The sequence below is a fragment of the Pholcus phalangioides genome, unplaced genomic scaffold (genome assembly GCF_987345545.1).
Source record: "Pholcus phalangioides strain wild (caught in Gottingen) unplaced genomic scaffold, Ppha-v1.0 ptg000015l_1, whole genome shotgun sequence".
Classification (NCBI taxonomy): domain Eukaryota; kingdom Metazoa; phylum Arthropoda; class Arachnida; order Araneae; family Pholcidae; genus Pholcus; species Pholcus phalangioides.
The window spans coordinates 101,848,267-101,874,689 of NW_028301608.1; the positions used below are offsets into that span (position 1 = coordinate 101,848,267).

Here is a 26,423-nt window from a genome sequence, read left to right on the forward strand (position 1 = left end):
TTAAAACAAATTTTTCTAAGTTTCTTTCCATGAGTATGCTCGTTTGTAGTTTAAATTATATTCATTACCTTCACAGTTTACACGGTCCTTTTGTAGCAAGAGGTTTTGAAAGGGGCTCTAAGTTATATTTGTGCCATACAGCTTATACAAGGATCGACAGTAAGAAAGATCCAACCACGTTCATTGCTCCTGCGAAAAGTGAGTTCATTTTTTTATCACTTTACAACTTGAAATACTCGTTGAAAGTAAGGTCTAATGATGAAAAAAAAAGTGATCCTTACAAGGTCATGACAAAAATAACCAAAAACAAAAAAAAAAAAACCCAATATATATGAATAGCTAAAATAGAGGTATGGACACAATTTTTTAGGATGCCTATATAGATTATTATTATATTCAGCATATGCAGAAAATTGAAAAAAAAAACCCCTTTGAAAAAAGCTCTGAAATTAAAATGTTTATATACTACATTATATATTCGCTCGTGTGGATTTGTCAATTTCAAAATTACTCAGCGATTTCGGCTAAGTGATGATTGCTCCATATAACCTTTTAACCCTCAGAGAATTTTGAAAAACGCTTCTCAGTGAGTCTACATTTGAATTCAAAAATTCCGACCAAATTTCATATTTATAGCTTCAGCGGTTTTGGCTCGACGTGATTTCTCAATATGATCCCCCTCCCTTATTGAACCACCTTATGACAGCCTTAGGGATCGAAGAACCCCTCTTAGTTTCTACGTCGTGAAATAAAACGTTTGATAAATTTCATGAACGGCTCGGCGTGGTTTCTCTTTCACATTTGAACGCCCCTTATGGGTTTTTAAGTTTGTGTTTACGTCACGATATAAAATTTCTGCTCGAATTTCGTGGCTTCAGTGATTTTCGCTCGGTGATCAAGAATCAGTCAGTCATAACATGTTACTATACACTGAAGAGCCAAAAAAACTGGTCCACCTGCCTAATATCGTGTAGGGCCCCCGCGAGCCCGCAGAAGTGCCACAACACGACGTGGCATGGACTCAACTAATGTCTGAAGTAGTGCTGGAGGTAATTGACACCATGAATCCTGCAGGGCTGTCCATAAATCCGTAGGAATAAGACGGGGTGGAGATCTCTTCTGAACAGCACGTTGGGAGGCATCCCAGATATGTTCAATAATGTTTATGTCTGGGGATTTTGGTGGCCAGCGGAAGTGTCTAAAGTCAGAAGAGTGTTCCTGGAGCCACTTTGTAGCAATTCTGGACGTGTGGGGTGTCGTATTGTCCTGCTGAAATTATCCAAGTCCGTCGGAATGCACAATGGACATGAATGGGTGCAGGTGATCAGACAGGATGCTTACGTACCTGTCAGAGTCGTATCTAGACGTATCAGGGGTCCCATATCACGCCAACTGCACACGCCCCATACCATCGCAGAGCCTCCACCAGCTCGAACAGTCCCTGACATGTAGGGTCCATGGATTCATGAGGTTGTCTCCATACCCGTACACGTCCATCAGCTCGAAGCAATTGGAACCGAGACTCGTCAGACCAGGCAACGTGTTCCCAGTCCTCAACAGTGCAATGTCGGTGTTGTCGGGCCCAGGCGAGGCGTAAAGCTTTGTGTCGTGCAGTCATCAAGGGTACACGAGTCGAAAGCCCATATCGATGATGTTTCGTTGAATGGTTCGCACGCTGACACTTGTTGATGGCCCAGCATTGAAATCTGCAGCAATTTGCGGAAGGGTTGCACGTCTGTCACGTTTAATGATTCTCGTGAGTCGTCGTTGGTCCCGTTCTTGCATTTTTGTGGCCGCAGCAATGTCGTAGATTTAATTTTTTACCGGATTCCCGATATTCACTGTACACTCGTGAAATGGTCGTACGTGAAAATCCAATTTCCATCGCTACCTCGGAGATGCTGTGCCCCATCTCTCGTGCGCCGACTATAACACCACGTTCAAAGTACTCACTTAAATCTCGATAACCTACCATTGTAGCAGCAGTAACCAATCTAACAACTATGCCGGACACTTGTTGTGTTATATAGGCGTTGCCGACCACAGCACCGTACTCTGATTGATTCCATCTCTCTTTATTTGCATACGCATGCCTGTACAAGTTTTTTTTTTGGCTCTTCAGTTTATATATATATAATATAAATTCTAATAATCTGCGGCAGGCCACATCTGGCTTGCGGGTAGTATTAGCTGCCCATCCCTTACCTAGAATATCAATTTGAATGAAAGAAAAATCACGATTGACCCAAACTGAGCCCATGTTGCGCATGAGATAGTTAAAGTATTAAAAGTATGTAAATTTATGCAACTTGATTCTATATGTACACTGTAAATAGGAACAGGTGATTTCCCATATTCCCAAAATCACGAGCATGGTTCTGAAAAAAAATATTGACTCGTTTGACTTATACAATTACCGACAAATAAGCCGCTGGGATATATACAGTAAACATAAAACAAAAACTATACACTTTGTTTTCGAACCGAAACCTTGGGATTATTTCCGTCCACTCCTAAATACATATTTCAACAAAAAAAACCCTTCCAAAAATAAAAATAATAACATTTTTATCGGAGCCGCAAGACAGCCGAGTAATATAGAAAAAGAGGTTCCAATAGAAAAAGAGGTTCCGATCCGTAAAATACGAAAGGTATGGTCACTTTAGCTTCAAAATTAGTCACACCCTTCACCAACATTTCACCTTAGATCTGTTACGCTGTTGGAGGCGCGACGTCGTTCGGTAGGCTAGCTCACAAGTTGAATACAGCGATTGTTAATTATTTGCATGTTTTATTTACAATTTATACAGCCATTATAACTTTAACGGCAGGAGCGTGTGGCAGACGTACGGAGAAGCCGAATGCAAAACAAACAACAATGATAGTCGGCTTTGACGACATAAAAATAGACATGTTGCCACACTGACATAAATAATAATAATAATAATAAAGACAATTATAATAAACAGTTGAAAAAGGGTCGCTACATGACCCCCTCCCAGTCGAGAGGATCATAGGCTCTCGAGGAATTATAAGTTGAAACGCACTTTCTTTCCGGAACGCAGTTCCATTTACAGTCTTCAGTGGGACCGAAATTGTGTCCTTTGGCTTTAGTAAAAAGGCAGGTTTCAGTCTGTCAACACTTATAGTGGTGACAAGGTCCGGGAACTGCAATGTGAAATGCCTGTCGCCTCTGCTGATGACTGCGTAAGGGCCATCATAAGGCGGCCGCAAAGTAGGCTTAACTGCGTCACATCGCACAGAAATGTGAGAACAGTAATCTAGAACTGGATGCCAGAAGATTTTGTGCGAGCCATGTAGGTTGTAGGAACTGGACGAATTTGCGACGTAGTGTTGCGGTGGGTTTCCACAAATTCATTGAGCGGAACATCGTTGGAGAGCTGAAAAAACTCCCCAGGTAAACGAAGTGGCGTCCCATAGACGAGTTCTGCTGATGAAGCTCCGATGTCCTCCTTTCCACACGAGCGGATACCTAGAAGAACGCTAGGAAGCATGTTGGTTCAGTGGTCAGTTTCGAGGCAGCGTAATGCAGTCTTCAGGTCACGGTGAAAACGTTCAACACAGCCATTTGCTGTTGGATGATATGGTGTGGTACGAATTCTTTTAATACCAAGGATTGTAGCAAGGGCTCGAAACAAGGAACTTTCAAACTGTCGACCTTGATCACAGGTGATGGTCTCAGGTGTACCAAAACGGCTGATCCAACCTGAAAAGAAACATCTTGCAACAGTTTCTGCTGTCATGTCCTCCATGGGAATAACTTCCGGCCATCGAGTGAAACGATCCACTATTGTTAGGCAGTACCGAAATCCACGGGAGGGTGGGAGTGGTCCCACAATGTTTATGTGCACATGTCCAAAACATGTCCATGAAGAGAATGATAATAAACAGTTGAAAAAGGGTCGCTACAGATCTACACCTGCTGTATAAAATAAACTGTATCGTAGGGACGACCTAAATTCCGATTCAAATATTTTCATATGGAGGAAGATCACTTGACCAGTAATCATATTTCTTTGAAGTTATAAGATGTTTTTTATTCATAAAAAATATATATATAAATGTAGAAATCCATCATTCATTCGCTAAATATATTAACATTTTATTTATACCCAGTCGAACCACTGGTAGATTTTTTCAGTTTCGACTTGGAACGGCAAGAAATGTTCTGGCCTGACAGAAAACCTGGTGTAGTATTTATAATACACTCGCCATTTGAATTGGAAAATCCAGTCGATCAGGGAACGTTCTTGGAGCCTGGGAAGAAATACAATTTTGAAATTGAAATAGTGAGTTATTTTTCAGAGTTCGATAATTTGTCTTGTAACTCCCGAAGATTTTTATTTTCAGGAAACTTTATTTTCTAAATGCGTAGAATTTACAAAGTATTTATAGGAATGTGCCTAACACAAAAAACAACACAAACAGACAACACAAAAAACACTCAAAGTTGGAACTAACAGGAACACTGAACAACCTCTTACAAAGCCTATTGCTGGATCCTTGCCGGGACGTCTGCGAAACCAGAGGGGGAGTATGTAACAGGGAAGCTGTTGACAAGGATGCACAGTAATACTTTTATTCACGAGACACGTGAGATTTAAGTTGTATCGAGAGACGAAGGCATTCTCGAAGAGTTCGATTTTAACCTTCATGACGAAGGGTTGTGAGTTTCGCATGTTAATGCAGAATAAAGGCATGCTCCATGTTCGTTGCTTCGTATACACCACACCAATCGTCACAATACAAAGTTTACCCAAGTAAAATGTTGTTGCCCTGTCTCTCCTGAAGCCAGCAAAATTCCACGTTTTCAAGTACAATATTCACAGAGATATTTGAATTCACGAATCGTAGGAAAATAATAGTATAGATAAGAAAATGAAGCGTTGTCCGTTGGTTCATGATGTGTTTTTCCAAGTTTTTTCTGATTTTTTCATTCAAATATATCTCCGAATATTACACTTAGAAACGTGGAATGTTTTGGTGGCTTCGGGAGAGATACGGCAACAACTTTTCACTTTGGTTTTTGAGCACAGGGTGTCCGTATGAAAAGTTTTTTTTAATGCTATTTTGACAACTATACAAACCCCTTGCAGCATGAATGACGTACTTGAAGGCTACACGTTATTAGGATTGTTTTTGTAACTGTAAGTATGCCTCTAAGATCAACGGTTTGTCATTAAAACCCCTCACGCTGCAAGGGGGGATTCAAGTAATCACCCTTTATATATCGTATGATATCGGTCATTGGAATTTAGAATACTTTTCACTTCCAACCACTCCACTTTCTTTTCTTTTTTTTTATCACTAATTAGTAATAGTACTTTTTGATTTTTATAAACTTTCAACTTTTATATATCACTTCTTGAATGTTTTGTTATTTTCTGCATTAGACCACGTGCGGCCACTTCAATATGCCGTTATTTAAGTTGCATAAATGAAGCTCTCTCTCCGGTCAAAAGCTATTTCAAGTTGAAGAGAATATCCTGTGTACCTTGTAGGGATTTATTTTTTTTAATTCCACAATATTGTTACAGGAAGAAGAACATCTGCTCCCAGAACCTTACAAGAGCAATTGCACAAATTACACAGAATTGTGGGAAAAAAGAGGAAAACGCGGGCCTAGATCTCGGGTAGTAAGTATACAGGGTGATTTAAAACTCAACGTACAAACTTTTGGGGGGAGGTAGAAAACACAAAAACAAAACAGAATCACATAGGAATGTGTGACCGGAAACCCCAACCAGATCAACTGAAATATAAACGAAATGACAAGCCAATAATGGGTGGGAAAAACTCTTTATTTAGCGATACTTAACACGAGGACAGTACGTGTACACGTTAAATTTCGCAACAAGTCCGCAAAGTTCTTAACATCCACAGTTATACACAACAACAACAAAAACATTCCCGTCATACAATTCCTAAATGATAGTGTTTTGTTCTTGTGTTTTCTACCTCCCCTAAAAGTTTGTTCGTTGAGTTTTGAATCACCCTGTATAAATCTATTCTACTTTACATTTTGAGTATGCCGTACAAGTACATTATTTAAATCTGTTGATATGCCGATTTTGTGTATTGTTAATCCACTAAAAAACTTGTCATGTAAAAAAAAAAGTGTCGAGATTTTTTATCCGTAAAATCTCAGTAAAAATATGTAGACTCAAGTCTAACGCTGCTATTATTGTCATCAACTATGATACTTTGATTCAAAATCTCTTTAAACCTTTAAATGGAAAAATTTTTCGACTCTGCAATTACGCAGCATTTACTCCACTTCACCACACAGGGTCTTCAACGCATTACCTACTGGCTGGAAATGACTCTCAACGTTTTTTGCAGTGGGCTGCTGACGCGAAAAGGCCTTTAATTTATAAAATTCCTAGAAATTCTGGAATAAAACCTTCATGGAGAAATGTATTCCGGAATTGTTTGAAGATGAAATTGCAAAATGCCTTTACAAATAAATTGCAAAATTCCCCTTAGACAAATTCCATGGACGGATCATGTTGTTCCCTTGGGAATGCGCAAGGATCAAGCTATTTTTTAATTAAAAAAATCAGGACTTGAGAATTAATGACTATTCATATAGGTATAATACTTAAAAAATGATTTCGGAATAAAATACTCTTTTTTTCTAACGGGAAGATAAATTTCTTATGACTAATGAAAATTCATATTTAGCGAAAAATTTTCAGGTTTAATGAAAATTTTCACTGGATAACAATAATAGTTTCTTCGAATTAACGAAAACATAATTTCAGAATTTACAGAAATTCCTATTTGAAACAATAAAATAATTCATGAGTTAATGAAAACTGATATTCAATGAGAAAATAGTCTCAGAATAAATGAAATCGTTCAATTATTTACGGTTTTCTCTTTTTCCATCGGAAACCTCAAGAATGATGAAACTTATGGAGTTAAAACTTTATGAGGAGGGTCGAAAGTACCTCAAGTTACTTCCATAAAAGGGCATTACGTTCGTGCTTGTTGCTAGACGTGCTTGTTGCGAGGGCCATGTCTTCCAGATAATCTGCATCATGAGTTTTTATATTTCTTTTGATCATCATATACGAAACTTTATTAGGGGGTACCATTGTTTTCATGTAAGGAATGCCCTTTTTTTCCAGATGAATATGAAAAAATGCATTCTTGATTTTATACAAGAACTGTGTAATTGTTCTCTGGCCTTGCTTCCTTACGTCGACCAGGTGGAAATATGCAAATATGAAGGTATAAATAACATTTCACAGGTCTTTTATTTTTCATGTAAAGAATTGTATGAATAGCAAAGAGTGGCATAGTTTCTCTTTTTATATCGCCATGTGCGGTTTCTTGTTGTTAAGAGCTATTAGCTGAGTTGTTAGGAGGCTGCCATACGCGATCCCATTCAGCCTACAAGCAAAGAAAATGCTAATCCTCTGTAACTTAACGGTAGATTACTCATCCGACCTGCGACGGGAATGGTATTTCAGTCCCCAAAAGGGCACGTGATTTTTAAAATTGATCTTCGTTTCTCAGTCTTTCGTATTTTGCATCCTATAACCATAGTATTTGTGAGCAGTCTAACCATACATGCACCCCCGCAAACATTCCTCTGGGGGGTTTCTAACGAATCCATGCATGTTGGAAAGTGTTGCGCATGTGCGTGTAGAGTGTGTGCCCGCACGAGTTAATGATGTTAAAGTTTCTAAAATCGGCGATGCCAAACGACATCTAGGCTGAGTGATTAGATTCTTATAAACAAATTAAATAAATTAACCGGCGTTTCTCAGAAAATCTGTGTTAAATCTAGCGTCAAATTATAGTTGTTTTCAAGCAACCATTCTTGACTAATAAATAGCTCTAAAAATTAGAAAAACCAATCTTGAAGAAAATTAAAGCTCAGTCTTCCAATTAGTACATTGAACCAATTAGCAATGACACATAGTTTATGTGGTGTTTACAAGAAATCATGTATTCTCATATCATATATCGAATTCAAAATTTCGTTACGTGCATTTTTATATGGAAGAATGAAAGAGAGAGAGAGAATTTTTTTGTATCCACAACGTATAAGGGATATAATTTATCTATTCGTAGACGGACCTCTGCCGCATTGTGCAATTGCTAGCACTGAGCAATTCTACAAAAATATTGACCGTTGCGTGGAGAGCTATCGGGACGAATGCATGTAAGTGGTTAAACTATGCACTGTACAGTTTGTGCGGATATATATATATATTTATTTATTTATATTTATATATTTATATATATTTTTTTTGCCAAGGGAGAAGAAAAAACTTAACATAGTCATCACCGTCAACGGACGGATGTAAATCCAATCGTAATCGTCAAAAAAAGTCAAGAATAGATGATGATATAACCTTTGTATTGAGCGTCTTTTGCGCTCCCATCTTCTCGCCTCCGCACTTCAAGAGAGTCTAATTTATATCTTCTTTTCACACTCTTCACGTTCTTGAGTTAATACCTAACATTGGGCACTGGGGTTGGCTGTCCACACGTGGATGCTCTGATAGCCTCACCCAAACATCGCTGATACTCTTCTGGAAAACAGTTAATGGCCGGTAGGGTGGTTCCCGACTTCAAGGCGCGAATGCGTGCCGATATCCCTATTAAAAAATCTCACAGAGAGCAACAGGTCTACAATGGTAAAAATATTCAATCATTACACTTCACCCACTTCACTTCTGAAATATGGGAGGCAGCCCTGAAAAATCAGACGCACAGCAATATATACTAACTCATACTGTTAGGTACTCGCACTTCCGGCACAGCTTGCTCGGTAGTAAATTGCTTATGGCGACAGATCGGAGTTGTGCTCGGTTGGACAGAAAGTTAATGGTACAAATCACACAAAATAGTCGTTATACGGGGAACTATTTCGGTCTTCATCGTTTCCCATGGTTGCACGTGAAATATCTGCTAAGCGAAGAAAGATATCGCAATTCACAAATATATGATTAGGATCTGAAATTCTTATTTTAAATTTATGCGGATAGCAAGTAAATCGACTGAATTAGAAAAGTAGCTGAATTCGGAAATAACTCAGATGAATTGATTTGGCTAAATCGGAAAATTACGTTTAATATATAGGACTATAGGTTATCGGTGGGCTACAACGCGGGAAGTTAATCATTTACAAATGAATGATTAAGTTCCCTTGTTACATGGCTTCACAAAATTTAATATCGGGAATATTGGTCATACTTTTTTTTTAAATTTTAATTTTTTTCAACTTCAAAACTACGTTTTAATAATTAATATCAGTTATCGCGATAAATTTATTTTCAAAAAAAAATATTATTAGTAGTAGTATTGCTTGGAGAAAATATCAGGAGTTTAGTTTGAATATGTGTTTTTGTGTTTCAGAAAAATGAAGTATAACTATGCAGTTGAATCGAGATATCTAGAAACACACGTGAGTATTGAACAGAGGGGACTGTAAGTCCCGATTCGGCTTTTATGTCTTCAATCGTTCGTCCAAGGGAAGTATGGTTCTGCGTTAAAAAAAATGCTCAAAATGTGTTCATAAATCGCCCTGTACCAATTTCGAGAGTAAAAAGACAGTCTGTCATAAGGTAAAAAAATAAAATACATCTAAATTTTTCTACGGTCCCCCCCTCATCCCCTAACCTCAAATTAAAACGTTGTTGCCCTGTCTTTCTTGAGGCCAACAAAATAAAATCCATGTTTCCAAGTGCGGTACAGTGAAACCTGTTCAAAACGGAACGTCAATAGACTGAAATAATATTCCGTTATAGACAGATTTCCGTTTTATAAAGGTGCAAATAAAAGCACTAATCATTGAAAAGATTACATTATGACTTCGTTTAAGACAAGTTTTCCGTCTCTCTCTCTCTCTCTCTCTCACACACACACACACGCACGCAGTGTCTGTCTAACTTTATTTGAATTCAAAAATCTTAGAAAAGTTGGGAAAGGACAGCATCATATAATTACAGACAACGCTCCTTTCCTTCCTTTATGCTGCTCTATTCCAGCTTTTCTCCGATTTTTTTAAATTCTTAGCGAATATTGCAGGTAGGAACATGGACTTTTTTGGTTCTCCTGGGGACTTATAGAGACATAATTTTCAAATTTGAAGTTAGAGAACAGGGAGACCGTAAAAAAATTACATTTTTTATTTTATGACACACTATATTTTCACCCTTAAAACTGGTACAGATTGTTTTTTGAACACATGAAATCGTTTTTTTTTCATTGGAACTGTACCTCTACGATGAACGGTTGACGAGATAAAGGCCGAGTAGGTCTAATAGGATTCCCTGTACACCATTTTTATGTGTCATTTTAGCATTGATCGCTGTGGGAGGAGTTGAATATTCTCTCTTTCCAAAATATATGTTCGCATCAACTCTCTGTTGCAAACCTTCGTATATGCAGTGTGTACGATTTTTGTATCATAATAATTTTCAAAACCGACGAAACACGAGTAAAGTAGTTTGAATCGAGTTAAATTTTTGATTTGAACATATATCTATCTACGCAAGGACAATAAATAAAGCAATTAAAAAGAGGAGAATTTCGTGTTGTTTTTTCTTATAGTTTTGTATCTTTCATCCTCACATGTAACGTAAACTCTTTGTAGATTTTATGCGTACAATATGATTGATTAATGAAAAATCAGGTTAAAAATTTACGCATTTATTTTCCTTGCAGGTTGACATCGGTGCCAAGGACAAGTGAGCATGTGTATTTTAACAATTTGCTAAGAATGATTTTTAATACATTTATATGACGGGTAACGTCACATTACATCGGAACTGTTTATATATAAGCGTCGAAACACATTGCGTAGATAGTAATTTCCAAGAGAAAGAAGATATATATAAAATATTTTTCATGTTTATTCTATTGAACATGATGTAAATGAAAGAAGGAAATTCGTGTGAGGTTTTCTTATTTTCTCGTCTTTTCGGATGTATTAATTTACTTTCGTATGAAGTGTTTTCTTCAAAATTTCTCTGCTACAGGAACATCGTCACAATATCTCTCAAAGAACACAAAGTGAAGAAATACAGATATAGAGCACAATTCAAGGTAATGTGACACTCATATTCAGATAGATACATAATTGAGGGGTTTGAGAAAAAAAGAGGTGTAACTCAATTTGAAAAATGTTTTCAAAACAAAACATTTGCATTTGAAATTACTAGCAATTATCGTGTCAGGGAAATTATATTGTTGCCACCTGTAGGCTGATACTCTGAAGACTTCATTTCTAAGTGAGTATCGAAATTCTTAGTTATTTTATGTAATTTATGTGACTAAGTACACATGAACCGCATCTGGACTTACACCACTTGATTTCTCAACCGTCCAATTGCTGGTTGATTAGGCTTTCTTTATTTATAATAACCTATTATCATATTTTTATAGTACATAGGCGTATTGAATTTTGTGCATTTCCTATATATAATGTATACATATCTGCCTATTCAATGTTTGGTACCTCAGATATCATAAAATATACAGAGTGTGCTCGTAATTAAACTGAGAATACTCAAAGCCATCTGTAGCAACTGGAATGACACCAAACCACAGCTATATAGGCTATATATTAAGGGTTGTTTCAGGACGCGCCGTACAAGCTGACGGCATGCGTGACGTCATTGCTCAAACCGATCCTAGCGCGCCCGCTTTGTTACCCTGATAATTACGACAGTTTGAAGTCGCTGTACTTCCCATTTTACTGAATAATACCCAAAATTATCTTTTCGACTATTTCCATTAGTATTTTTACACTTATACCCTTGCTTTGTTGAGCCATTTAAACATTTCAAATAAGAAATTTTGTATTTGCATACGAGGAAACTTCATATAACTTAAGATGAATGTAATATTATGAAATTGAACATATATATATATAAGTTTTTATTATCTTTTTCTTTTAATTTGAGTTATGCATAACTTTCTGAAGAAGCCTTGGATTTCGTTATTACATTATTACCAATACAACTGCAACATTAACACATGAGAAGAAAAAAAAACCATTAATTGATAGAGTGCCTCGCCGTAAGTTTTTCTAATCTCGTGAATAGTAGTCTCTGCGTTGCACTGGTAAAAGTAGAACCATTTTTACAAGCAAAGTTCTGTGGTGAGAATCACTGATTTCCCAGCGAATTTTCATTGAATTGCCACTGGTAAATTTTTTTTCTAATGATTGTTTTTGATATTTATATTAACTTTATTCCACAGGGCATAGAAATTTTTAGCTACATTGGAGGATTTTTGGGAGCTTGGATCGGAGTGTCTATGGTTGCCGTCATTGACTTCCTGGAATCTCTACTTTTGATTGCCTTTCGCATGATTGATAGAAAAATAAAAAAAACGCTGTAAACGTTCGAAAAATCTACATAAAAACTGAACATTTGTGGAAGTTTTTCATTGCGTGTATATTTAAATTGTTTTGTGAAAATTGATATACTGCACATTGCCTATATACATTCAGTATATAGCAAATGCGAAAACAAAAATTAAATCATGCAAAGATAGTTTTTACTATATCTTCAGCATTATATCGAGGAATGAGATATAATGCTGAAACGAGCTTGGAGAAGGAACGTCAGCTGCTGGGACTCTGATGAGCACAGTCCTATCACAATTTTCTATAAAGCAAAATTTTTTGAAAAAAAAAACAATTCTAATAAAATTTTATTTTTACCAGTTTATTGGCCGTGTGCAAATGTGCCTAAGAAAGGCACCATTTTTTCACGATGAAAAAGTTTACGCAATATGGATGTTTAGAGTGAGAATGACTGAGAATGCTACAGTGTACATAGTTTTGCTGTACAAAAAAAACCCTATTGTATAAGGTTGCACGTTATTTTGTCATTCCGCACAGATATCGAAATTCCGTGAGCAGAGAAACAGGTCTGTGCAGGTGAAATAAAAAACAGTATGCCCCCTATCTGGAAAAAAAAGAGGGCTTATTTTATGAAAGAATAAAAATTTTCCTTTCCCTACGGGCATCTCGATGCTAATCATGCCCCCGCACCACCCATTGTGGAGCTAGGCCTCTCCTAAGACAGATCTTCAGTGGGGCACCTCTATAGTGAATTGAAAAATAAAAAAATAAAAAACAAAACCAACCAGATTTGTCCCCGGGTACCCGTGATAGAGCAATACCCTTGTAGGTGTAATAATGCTCGCTGAAATAATTGAAGATAGATGTTTGATTTCATACTCAGTATATATTCACTAACAACTTAGATGAACACGTTATGATTCAATGATTAGCGTCATGATTATTTCGGTTCAAGCAAATCTCGAATATTACATCCGTCGATCGTCTCTCGACACCAGGAGCGTCCTTGAGGTTCGGTGAGCGTCTTCTGTTACCTATTATGTCGACATTCCACTCATGTTTACATAGTCAGTTCAGATTCTTGTTCCGCAGCTTACGCTGCTGAGGGGACTGGACACCCAGCCATCATAGTGTTCGTCCTCGTGTAGACGAAATGTCTTCATTCCTCTATTCATGTCACAAATAGACGCAACTCCGATGAGCAGAATCACTACTTTAGCAATGGAAAATCTTGAATCGCAGTGGCATAATCGGGTATCACGGTGATCATTGTAAATAGAAATAAAAATCATACGTGATTTTGTGTTTCTGCAGAAATATATATAATTATACTGGATGATCTTATTGATAAAGATTATATAAATTGTCTCTAGCACAGTCAAGCCCAACGTATGCGACGCACACAGCTAGCAACTGATAGACCACCGCAAGCATGCGCTGCCACAGCTGTAAGCGTTGAGTCGGTTCCAGCCACAAAAACGCCGCTAATTACGTCTGTGCGACCTCAAGTTATAGGTATGCGCAGTTGTCGATCTTAATACGCGAGTGCATGGTGTGTAGTCGGCATCGGCAAGTTTAATTCGTCGGTGGTCACTTTTTTTATCATGCGGCAAATGTAAGTTGCTCTCCAGGAAATGCAGCAGTTTCATCACAAGCTGATAATTGAGCGGACTCTGAATAACCCTTTTCTTCCAAACATATAGTTCATCCGCCGGCATATCACCAAAGTGTAACTCCACTGTGTTGACATCGAGAAGCCTAGCGCCACAACGACCCTTCTGCGCCGCATTTGCACTTGTTGAGAGCCCAAACCTTTCCGAGTACGTGGGGAATGGTCCGTGCTCTGTTAGAAGGATTGTTTTTACTCGTGGTCAGACCTTTCCATGCGATAATACTCGCCGCTGTCCCTTGTGTGCATCTTTTTGAGAGCATTCATTTCATGCCTTTTGTCAGTGATGAAGGAGGTTTTCACTCAGAATTCGACGAACATGGCTTCAAGGCAGGTGCAGGGCTTCCAGAATTAGCTGAGTTGTCGCTTCTTTGTCCAACTTATCCGCTTTTTTCATTACCGTCGAGGCCGACGTGCGCTTTTGCCCAACTCAAGCATATTTGCAGATTCCTGCATAATGTTAGACGAATTGCTCGGACATCGGAATGTGGCGTACGAGAATTCATAATACAATAGAAGACACCACCAAACAAAGCAACCCATGATCTTCAGCTGTGGCACGTTATTTAAAATCCTCGTATTTACAAGACATTTCGTACATTGTTTTGTGATCACAAAATTGTTCCTGCTTACTCCTGAAATATAAATGGCAGCACTGAAAAATACGACACAACACACGCAGTCAAACTATTAGGCACACACACTCTTACACTCCCGGCACAACTCACTAGGTAGTAGATTGTCCACAGCGATAGCCATGAGTTGTGCTCGGTTTAAAAGAAAGGAGGTTTCTGAAATCTTTGGCATTACGTAGAATGTATTGAATGTATTGAATGGTATTTGAAAGTTTTTCCTCAGGGTCGGTTATTTCAAGTTTTATTTAAAATTCTACTTTTTTTTGTGCCTTCTATAAATTTGAATTCATTTGAATAAAATTTATAGCTGGATATCGTCGAAAGGGAAACACGAAATATGATTCCTGTCACAGAAAAGTTTCTGCTATGAAATATTTCATGTGTTCAATTTTTTTCAAAGTTGGCATTTCGCCAGGTCTGACATACTGAGCCGGTGAGCTTTTATGACCGGAGTAAATCCTATGCTATCAGTTATTGCACTGTAGAGCATTGCATGAATGCGTATTGTATGGGCAATGGTCCCCATTCCTAAACTTCAATATATCACATGCAAGGAGCCATAATATAATCATCTAATTCCGTAAATATCTCAAATTGAACAAGAACGAAACTTTCAAAATCATCAGATGTTTTATTATAGCAACATTTTCTCTTGTACGCGGTTACTTTTTATAATGCTGTATTTTTCTTAATATAAATTCACGAATGCATTTTTACGCTATACAATACTTATAAGGACTACAATTAAATGTATACAGTCAACGCTGGATATAACGATTACTTGTCATTCGACCGTTCCATTGTAACGAGCGGTACGTTAAAAATCCTAATTTTTTTCCTATTCATCCCACGTTATTTTCTTTTTCACTTTCACTTTATTGTTTCAATTTCTTACACGAATTCAAGATGAGGAAACGATATCCAAATTCAAGATATACGGAAGACTGGATGTTGTGAAGATATGAAATAATAAATCTGAAATAATAAATATCTTCACAACATCCAGTCTTCCGTATATCTTGTATTAACAAGTGGAGAGCGACATTCATGTCAGATATCCAAATTGGTTGACACGTCACAAGTTTATAATGTATAATAATGAACACAACTGCTTATTAGTGAATGAAATAAAGCAAACTAAAACGAAGAAAAAAATAAATATGAAAAAAAACATAATTTTTGTGAAAGGAAAAAAATGAAGTTTTTATTTTTATTTTTTGTAGTGGTTAATATGTGAACTGGTCCATGCACCCGTCTGTGGGCCAATACCTGAAAATTCGTTGGGTGGAAGCAGAGACTATGTTGTATTCAGGGATGACTTCCTGAAATACAGGTCGGTTTAATTCTTGAAAGCGAAGTCCGAAATTCTTTCAAAGGTGAAATGCTTTCTAGTTAAAGTACGAACTAGAGATCATACTATTAAACAGTTACTAACTGATAGTGGTTCAGAGTTAACAAATTAAGAAGTTGAATCCACTGTAAAAGAGATTGGATTGCATTACACAAAACTTCAATGCCATATACACCAGAGTAGAATGGAGCAACTGAGAAGGAAAATCGAATTCTTGTGGAAGCTGCCACAACACTAAAAAACATTTATTATTTGTACATTTCATTATTTGTAGTATTTTTGGCATTTCTCCCCGTTAGAAAGTTCTATTGCACAGGGGCGTTTGCAGGGATGAGCATTTGGATGGGGACACAATTGCTATGAATGGGAAGACAAGGAGTTTCTTAATGACAAATTTTGAGTTAGAAACTTGCAAAAAGCATATAAATTGATCAAAAAGTGATTAAAATAGCATATAAAAGCTATTTTTCACTCGATATTTTAATTTTCTTACGAAAATATTGAAAAATAATTAAATTTTTTTTTCGACTTTTTTTGCTTTGCCTTTGATGCTTGCAGAAGGAAGGGTATGAAACATAGATGGGTTTTAAGAAAAAGTGTTGTCACTTCTATGTAAAGCCCTGGGTTAACTAGCAACGTATCTGGAAACGGGGGAAATCAAAGGCTCACTGCTGTCAGGTGAGTCAACTTTATAGTGGTGTTTCTACCCTCTTGCCTGTTTTTCCTTGTTCTATACTGCTGTAATTGCCCATGGAATGGGATTTTTGATGGACCCTAACCGGAGATCAGCCTTTGGAGGGGCACAAAAATTCAAAATGTTCTTTTTGAGAAATAAATTTTCAGTTACCCCCATTTACAAAGCATATTGATTATCAGAAATTGATAAAAAATAGCGTATAAAAGGGTTTTTTCCGATATATTTAAATTTTTTAACAGAAATATATATATTTTTTCATTTTTGGTTGGCTTGGAGAGCACGAACCCCTATTAGCCCCCCCCCCTTCCGGTGTGTGTGCCGGTAGGCCGTAGGTCAGATTTTTCTCGAGCCCCTGCATAGTGAATTATATTGAAACAAAACACAAATTAGAATTGTTCCGTTCCCCGAGCCGAGGTTCTGTCAACTGCAACCTCGTGCGGGCCATGGCCAAAACACCAAGAAAAAACAATCATAATTGGATTAGCCGCGGATACAAATTTTCCATATATATATATATATATATATATATAAGAGCTGAAAATTTACTTTTGCCATTCCCGAAATGTGTACATCTCGCTATATTTGCGCCGTACATATTTCTGATTGGAAGATCCAAAATGATCAGTTTCAAAAATGTTAATCGCCATATATTCATTCTACACTGGAGTAAGAGAATTTGTAGACTTGGTCGATTATCACTAGAACTACTGCACCGATTTTTATGAAATTTGATATGTACATACATTGATACAATACAAAACAAATATCCATTCAATAATTGTAATATACACACATGATCGTGCGTAACACTCGTTGGAGTTGGAAGGTATGAAACAGCGGTTGCAGAATAAAAAAAAAAGGGTTAATAGGGGGTATGGTCCCCTCTTACAGATATACAGGTCTCGCAGCGTGATTTCATACTTGAAATAAGGCAGTTTATCATATCCTGTGGCAATTGGTCCCACTCGTTCAGCAACGCTGTTTTCATTCCCTGGATGGTTCCCGGAAGGGTGTGGCGAATTGCAATTGCCCTCCCCAGAGCGTCCCAGACATGCTCTGTAGGGTTAAGGTCTGGAGATCTGGCTGGCCAATATATCCGGTGAATATCCTCACTCTCTAGAAAAAGGTCGAGCAGAAGAGCTCTATGTGGCCTCGCGTTATCGTCCATTAAAATGAACTCAGGGCCAACTGCACCCCTGAAAAGGCGAACATAGGGCTCCAAGACCTCATCCCTATACCTCACACCAGTTACAGTGCCTCTTTCAATGACATGGAGAGGTGTGCGGCCATCCAACATGATGCTTGCCCAGACCATTAAACCTCCTCCGCCATAATGGTCGATTTCGCGGACATTGGAGGGTAGGTAGCGGGTCCCTGGTTCTCTCCGTATGAACGTGCGACGAGAATCGGTGCTTAGGCTGAACCAGGACTCATCAGTAAAGAGAACGGTCGCCCATTGATCCATAATCCAATCTCTATGCTCTCTACACCATGATAAACGGATTATCCTGTCCGTAGAAGTGAGCTGGACGCAAACAGCAGCTCTTCTCTTCTTGCAAACAACCCTCTCTAATGAAGTCTTTTGGGAACAGTCACCCTTGATACACGGGTTCCTGTGGCTCCATACAAGTCACGAGAGAGCTGAGAAGCTGTAGCACTCCTGTTACGCCTCGCTATAATCGACAAATGGCGGCATCTTCTCTGGCCGTCATGGCTCTTGGACGACCTTGCCCAGAATTTCTCTCGATGGATCCGGTATCCTGGAACTGTTTCCATAAGTTACACACGACACTGGGCGTTAAATTAACTCTCTACAAATCTGGACTTGAGATTGGCCTGCTTCTAGCCTCCCCACAATTCGCCACCTTATTCCATCATCTAAACGTTGGTGGTTACTCATTTTTACTGTTACAATTTGAAATTAACCGATTGCTGCAAAATAACACCAAGAAATTCGCCGAGGGGTGCTAGCGAACGAAATGCGTCTTTACTTACGCGCGCTTATAAAGCATGTTTCCCTACTGGCTCCGCCTACACACACGTGTACGCTTACGTATTTGACGTACAAGATTTGCATTTTTGTCTAGAAGCAGTGGTTTTACATTCAGTTCAGTTCTTTTCATGAAATTCGATAAAATATGCAAATTCTCTTAATTAATTTCACCACTGTGAATTAAATTTTCATGACAATAAACATTGTTAGTTACCTAAACAATGTATTTTAATAATAAAATAACAATGGGGGAAAAAAAAACTTTATCGGAAACGAAATTTTTTTGTGTACTCCGTCTATATCAGTGGAACACTTCGCCGAACAAAATATGCAAACAATAAATACAGTCGAATCCCGTTATAAAGAACTCCAACAGACCGGAGAAATCACTTCGTTAAAACGAAATTTCGTTATAAAGGGATTCGAGGTCTTTGCATTGTTCCTATGTAAACCTATCCGAGGGGGATTAGAAAAATGTTCGTTAAAACGAGATTTCCGCTATAACGGCATTCGACTGTACTATTACAGAAAAGAAAAGGGATTCCACCGTTAAAGGTTACTTTGCCATCATCATCAAATGTATCATTGCAACCTAAAGCACCGCAGGATTTTGGCATATCGGGTGACTTTTCAAACACTCACAATGTCCCCACCTATAGTAGCCATAACGAGGGATTTCTTCTTTCCACTCGTGAAAGTACCCACTCGTCACGCAGTTAGGTGCAGGAAACAAAAACCAACCCTGCATGCGCTATCCAGTGTTATATTATATCTATGCCCGGAAGCACAGCTAATCCCCGAACAATGGGATGAAGAGATTGTACTCGGAGCACAAAAAAAAGTTGGTCCTATCCGTACCGAAGAGCAGATAAGAATAGATACAGGAATCAAAAAACGATTAAAAAAAGCTCATTCGAGGCCATACAGAAAGAAATTTTCGCTATCTGAATAATATCAAGAAACCCGATAAAATAATTTGCATCAATTTATTAATGTTAGACATACAAAGGTCCTTTTATTCCTGTTAAATTCAACATCCGGTAATGATGAACAAAATTATGCAATCTTTTCTGTGCATTACTTGGTACCTCAAGCGGCTAGAGAGTTTGAAATGTAATCACCAGTATCTAGTTTCACAGATGCTCGCATAATCCGTCTGCGTTTTATGAGACAACGTTATTCATTGTTTTTACATGAAGCAATATAATTCTTATGATGGAGGAGTTGGGTGTGTCTCTGGTCGTTCACCATTACTTCAATTTACTTGGGCTTTTTCGCGCATGGCAGTTAATATTCTATTCATGTGTTTTTCATTGGACGCAAGAAACTTGTAAAAAATAATTCTGAAGGTGACTGACATTAAGTAAACAAGTCGTCACGCCTGTGAATCGATATCTGCCATTGACGAGTTCTGAGTTTTCCATACTGTGTTCACAAAAGACGGGTTTTCATGTTTCGTTTTCCACTAAGTCTGATTGAATTTTCTTATTTGCATTCGAGAAATAAAACTCACAAATCGAGGGATGTAATTATTTCCGACTTTGTTTACAATATCCCACTTCACTCTCCCCTAATCTTCAAATACGTCACATTCAAGATGCTTATGTTCATACAGAGCTCTTAATAAAAAATAGGAAAAGACAAATGGAAGAAAAAAATCAAGAAAGTTCCAAAGAAATGAATGTTTCCTCAAAGGACTACGCTACTCATTTATTCGAAAATTCATTAGTGACCGGAGTCTCAAACATAGTCACTACAAAGAATATACCGAACAAAAGTTTTAAGTTATTTGTGCTGGTGCTTTGCACTTCTGGCTTCTTCTACCAGGCAACACAGTTCATGCTTTTCTATTTGACTCATCCTCATGTGGTGGATATAGAAGTTTATTCACCGGAAGTAATCATGAGGCCTGCTTATACGATCTGCAACAACAACGGGTGAGTTTGTTTTGCTTTGCTCCATACATAGTTAATTCACGATTATTAAAAGAAATCATTTTTTTCTACTTCTGTATAGGCAATGCTGATAATTCGATACATCTAGATTATAACGTTATCCACAGTAAAATATTTGTTACTTTTTAAAGTAAAAGGCAACTCAGAAAATCAGCGTTTTGAGTTATGCCGGTATGAAAACGTAGGAAAACGCCTCTAGATATTGCAAAATTGCTACAACTGCTGACTCTGCTTCTACGCTCCCTACTGTAATTAAGTGTGAGTTTACTTCAATTCAGTTCCATGCAAAGTGAATCTTCAAAATGCAGATGTCCCAAAACGTAGAAATTTGAGTTGTTGCCTTCTTTTTGAACCTGGCCGTTGATATGATATCATATATTTTTAATCTAAGTCGTGTGTGTCCGACATAATTCGTCCTCTTTATACAGTCGAATCACGTTTCAACGAATACCGTGATAGTGAAAATAAACCTCCCTTTAACGATCATTTTTTCAGTCCCTCAGATAAGTTTACATAGGAACAATGCAAAAACCTGGAATTTCTTTATAACGAAATCTCGTTATAACGAAGTGATTTCTCTGGTCTCTTGGACTTCGTTATAATGGGATTCGACTGCATATTATCCGCTCCCCTCATTCCATTACTTCCATCCATGAAATTGCACAGCTGAAATTCGACAAAATATATTTTCCTGTGATCATTGATTTCATTGTTCTGGTCTAATTCGCAGTTGTAGAGTAGTAGTTTACTCTAGCTTTTTTGTTAATAGTGCAGATGATAAGTTTGTTACACTTCCAATGTATTTTATTTTTACGTCGTGTGTATACAAAAACGTGTATTCCATGTACAATTAGCGGTAACTCCAGAAACACCACTGAACCCATACAAACTGAGCCGACGTAGTTCTTAACATAAGGATTTAAAATTTTTAAATACTCCTATCAAATCTTATTTCGAATGTCAATAACAATGGAACGGAACCTGCTTGTTTCGCTCTCTTTTTCTTTAATTAAGTTACTTCAAAAGTAATGCACTCTTTTGTGAACAGCCTTATTAATGGTCAAATTATTATCACTGATAAATATTTTTGGTTACACAAAATTTCAAAGAATGTGTCAAATTTCTCTTGGATTCATGTTGGAATGATTGTAACAGACTTTTTTTCCGATTTGGATGAAATGATGACTTTGCAATGAATGGTGAAATAACTCTGTGACATCGAATTACAGGATCAAAAGAAGCAAATATTGCAAGAAATACCCAGAAAACTGCTACCAGCCTGAAGACATGAATGTTTTCTGTAAGAAACATAAACATTTCTGCAGTTTTTTCGATGACATTCACAATACTTCGGTAAGTTTTTCTTTACATATATTCTTACATAATCTTCCTTAATCAAAAAACATTCACAGCACATCTGATTAATTCAAATCCTCCCCCCCCCCCCCATAAAGACCCAAGATGGACTTTTAATGTCATTCTTCCGCTTTCCCGAGACTTAGTTCGTCTTGGACTGGAGTATGCTGTAAAATTTTAGAAAAAGACCACAACTTGAGAGAGACTTATACCCTGTTGGAAGGGGAGGAGCTGCAGAATAGAGCTACGCGTGCTCTTGCTGGCACAAAATTCTGGAGCAATGAAGAGAGACTTGCCTTCTTGAATATGTACACATTGCTGGAACGCAAGTGTCGGAGGATATGATCGAGGTGTTTAAAAATTAAAAATTTCAATGGGAAGGATAATACGGACCATCGTCAATCAAGTGCTTCGACGGGGGGGGGGGGGGTCACGAGTATCGATAGTAAGGGTCAATTCGAGGTTGTGGTGTCGCAGGGAGTTTTTGTGTAATAGGGTTGTGAATAAATGGAATAGCTTACCCCGTGGGGGAGGGGGGGGGGGTTTAAATTCCCACACAATTGACTCGTTTGGAAAGAAATACGATACATATAGCGAGATATAAATGGAGAAGCTAGAAATACTTGGATAAGACCAGCATAATCTTTTTTATGGGCAGTGTATATAACAGTAGATATTAGTCTTCTCTTTCGTGATACGTATATGCTTTGTATCGGGTTTCTGCATTTTTTGGTTGCATTTAACATGCATTTCTTTTTTATCGGTATCTTTTTTTCAGCCACCTCGTCAAGCAATTTAGCTGTTGGGATCTTTGTGTTTGTATTTGTATCAGTTGCAGGTTCGTCATACATTTTGTCGTTGTTGAAAAATAGTATTCCTTTTGTTCTCAGCGAGATTGGATATTTGTATCCCACGTATGCGATGCAAATCATTATTTTTTCATCAATCGATCTTCATTTATCGTAATGTAACTCCGAAAAAAACTGATTCTGACAAAAATTATGTCTTACAGTTCATTCATTCCGTACGTTTCTTTCTCCTTTTAGATAAGCATTCCCAAGCCCGAAATTTCATTTTATGCCGAGAAAGAAACAACGTCTGAGGAGTTAGTAGAGCTAGGACATACCTTGGATTCTCTTATATCGTCACCTTCTATTAGTTCAGAAAAGTGAGAAGAGAATTAATATACATTCATACATTTTTTTCTTGTAAATCATAATGAATTAGAAAATTCGAAAACACCACACGGATAATTTTTGCAAATGTTTACAGTTTTCATGGTCCTTTCGTAGCATCAGGTTTCGGAACAGAATCGAGGTTGTACTTGTGTTATACTGCTTACAGTAGGGTTGAAAGCAATCGAGATCCGGTTATGATGCCTACTCCGATCAGAAGTAAGTTTTAATTCATGTCAATGTTTCAAGTCTAGAATTGCAACATATTCGTATGTTAGAGAATACAGTAAATGGTATTTGCAAATGGATATTCTAAATTATTCTGAACTTTACTCACGTAAAAACTTTACCTCTACACAAGTTACAATGTATTGATTGTTTATATTGTTTCAATACTTTAGTATCCATGATCTATATTATGAAGTATGACTTTTTTATACTTATATAACTGGAAGTTATGTAAAAAAAACCATTCAGTTCCAGTAACTTCCAGTATAATTTCAGTAATTTTACATATCTCACAAAATCGTCTGTGAAATTAGAATACTCAGATATTAGTAAATGTTTAAAAAGTATTTTCCCTTTCATTGTATTGTTCATGTCTAGATCCCTTTCTATTCAAGCTAAGGATGCTTCTTTGCAGGTTTTGTATTTTATAATTTCGTATGATTTCGAAACTTCATTTTCTGAATATTTGATGATTTTTAACGGGATTGTTTTTGTTCTGTTATCGAAACAATCTTTTGACATTGTATTTATGATATATATTGAAATATTTCTTTTTGAACATGATCATGAAACAAATTTTCTCTCGTTTGAAGTCGACCCAGAAATAGATCGCATTGTCTTGAATTCTGAACCCCGAGAAGTCTTCAGGCCAGACAGAAAACCTGGTGTACTCTTTATGATGCATTCACCATTGGAATTAGGGAATCCAGTCGATGAAGGAACATTCCTAGAACCTGGACGGAAATTTACTTTCGCAATCACAATCGTGAGTATTTTTAAATCCGCCTAGAAATGTTTTCTATGGGGACAAAAATCTAGTTTGTTTGACCGCTTTACGATCAAGGACGCGCCCAAACGCCAGTGGAAAAAAATTCAAAGATGTTCTCTGTGCTTTCCTTCCTCTCTTCTCGTCATCGTGAAGCTTTGTTGTAACTTTATAAAATAAAGTTGTCCATTTTACCCCCGTGCACATTTCTATACTCTTATTAGTAATTTTTTTTTTTCTATACATGATGCATCGTTCCATTCTATATGTGTGAGAGCAAAAGAGAACAAGTAGGGTGAGGTGAAATGAGAAATTTACTTCGTACCTTCACTCTTATCTACTTATTAATTGTACTCTTTTTCTTTTAGTTGTCTTTTTTAATCATTCTCCTCTACTTTTTTCTTCTCCTTTTCCTTCTTCTAACGCGCGGTTAGGTTACGTCAAGGTCACCGTTATTTATCGCCGATTCATCAAATAAAGATCAACCGAATTTCTTGCCAATATCTTGTAAACGAAAGGGTTAAACAAATTAATTTGACTCTTCCACAAATTCGTGCAATTTCAATAACGATTCAGCATGTGCTATTTTTTCGACAGGAGGAAGAACATCTATTACCAGCACCTTACGATAGCAATTGTACTAACTACACGGTGCTTTGGGAAAAAAGAGGAAGAACTGGATCAAGATCTCGAATTGTAAATAAAAATAATAATTTTTCAACGTATTATTTTATGTAATTAGTTCTCTATTATTTATATAATTAGAGCTATAGTATATTATTACATCACCATCATATATATATATACATTCTTTTCTATGTATGAAATAATTAATAATCACAGTAAAAGGTTTAAAGATTGATTTTTATGGTACAATTTACACAACATATACATACTGGGCATTTGCTCCCCTCGTTGGGCATTTTGCCTGTTGTGGCGTTGTATTTGTGTGTGTATGTATACACAGGGTAGACAAAAAGTCCGTAGAAACTTTAAAAATGAATAAAAACCGGAAAAATAACAGAAATAAAAAAACGGTTTGCAGGGTTAGCATCGCGGGAATTTTTAAAGTCACGGGAATTTTGTCACGACAGAGAAAAAACCCCTCTAAAACAGTTAATAGGTGTCGCTGGTATGAGTGACTTCGGTGGAAATATCCAAATGAGACAGTTATAAGAACTCGCGCTCCCAATCCACAAGCAGTTCATTGTTGTAAACCGTGTATGTGTACCTGCTGCACTCTGACGTTGCTAGATTTGTGACTGGCCTGCAATGTGTTATCCCTTGTGGTGGTGGTCACGTGGAACACATACTGCTGTAACAAACGATTTGGAGGCATTATGTTCCTTATTTACATATCTTTTCTTGGCTTGTGTACGTCTGCGCTTTCTATCGGCTATTATTTTAGTTTGTTTTCCTTGTCTTAAAAAGATCCCGTGACCTAGCGATGCTAACCCAGCAAACCGTTTATTATTTCGGTAATTTTTCCGATTTTTATGAAGGAATTTTTTCCCACCCTGCATATGTAATAAATAACACACTGCTATTTGAAGTATGTGAGTCATTTGGACATATTTTTTAGATGAATACGAAAAAATGCATTCTGGATTACATATATGAGCTCTGCAATTGTTCTTATTCATACATTCCATATTTTCCCCAAGGAAAAATATGCGAGATCCATAGAGGTAAATATATTCTATTCTTAGTATTTCACGTAACATGATAAATATTCTGCTTTTATTACTTTATATATTATATTATAATATGCACCGCTTGATTTTCTAACAGAAATTAAAAATCGTATCCGAAGAATACTCTGTTCTACTGTGTTAAGACCCCGATGTCAATTCTTATTTTCTTATAGACAATGAATTCCCGGAATGTTTTTTTACCGAAGAAACAGAGTTTCTTCATATGAACAAGAAAATCAACCGTTGTTCCATACTTTATCAAGATGAGTGCATGTCAGTGTTTTTTTTTTAGAAATCAGAAACTATTATATGCGTGATATGTTATAATAGTTTAATGATGTACATACATTTGTTATAACAGAGTATGTATGATATTTTTTTTTTCCTAGAAAAATTAAGTACAACTATATTTTTGAAGCAAGGTTTCTTGAATCACATGTAAGTGTAGTTAAGTTTTGTTCTTTGTATGCATGAAAAGCATAATAAAATTTTACATAAGGAATAAACATGATTTTATAACAAAATTCAATTTGTATAGTATCGATGGAA

General features: G+C 37.0%; 2 protein-coding genes across 2 annotated transcripts in view; both read left to right on the forward strand.

Annotated features, from left to right (window-relative positions):
* The first annotated feature begins 4,001 nt into the window (after positions 1 to 4,001).
* Positions 4,002 to 12,387, forward strand: LOC149077213 (uncharacterized). The gene is made up of 6 exons (XM_089242357.1): positions 4,002 to 4,023; positions 4,138 to 4,310; positions 5,559 to 5,657; positions 10,708 to 10,730; positions 11,022 to 11,088; positions 12,247 to 12,387. The coding sequence occupies exons 1-6, from the start codon at positions 4,002 to 4,004 to the stop codon at positions 12,385 to 12,387; spliced, it is 525 nt and encodes a 174-aa protein (XP_089098483.1).
* Positions 12,388 to 20,052: 7,665 nt separating this feature from the next.
* The window catches only part of LOC149077214 (uncharacterized), a 35,378-nt gene continuing 29,007 nt past the window's right edge, over positions 20,053 to 26,423 (forward strand). The window contains exons 1-9 of the mRNA XM_089242358.1: positions 20,053 to 20,637; positions 21,885 to 22,008; positions 23,058 to 23,179; positions 23,284 to 23,405; positions 24,008 to 24,180; positions 24,778 to 24,876; positions 25,763 to 25,868; positions 26,048 to 26,147; positions 26,264 to 26,312. Coding sequence (XP_089098484.1) covers positions 20,345 to 20,637; positions 21,885 to 22,008; positions 23,058 to 23,179; positions 23,284 to 23,405; positions 24,008 to 24,180; positions 24,778 to 24,876; positions 25,763 to 25,868; positions 26,048 to 26,147; positions 26,264 to 26,312 — 1,188 coding nt within the window. The 5' untranslated portion in view covers positions 20,053 to 20,344. The remainder of the gene's footprint in view (positions 20,638 to 21,884; positions 22,009 to 23,057; positions 23,180 to 23,283; positions 23,406 to 24,007; positions 24,181 to 24,777; positions 24,877 to 25,762; positions 25,869 to 26,047; positions 26,148 to 26,263; positions 26,313 to 26,423) is intronic.

Bases quoted from the DNA above. Each gene is read 5' to 3' on its own strand.
- LOC149077213 (XM_089242357.1), top strand. From the start codon at position 4,002: ATGGAGGAAGATCACTTGACCA. The intron at 4,311-5,558 runs GTGAGTTATTTT...ATATTGTTACAG, and splicing joins ACAATTTTGAAATTGAAATA to GAAGAAGAACATCTGCTCCC. The intron at 11,089-12,246 runs GTAATGTGACAC...TTTATTCCACAG, and splicing joins GATATAGAGCACAATTCAAG to GGCATAGAAATTTTTAGCTA.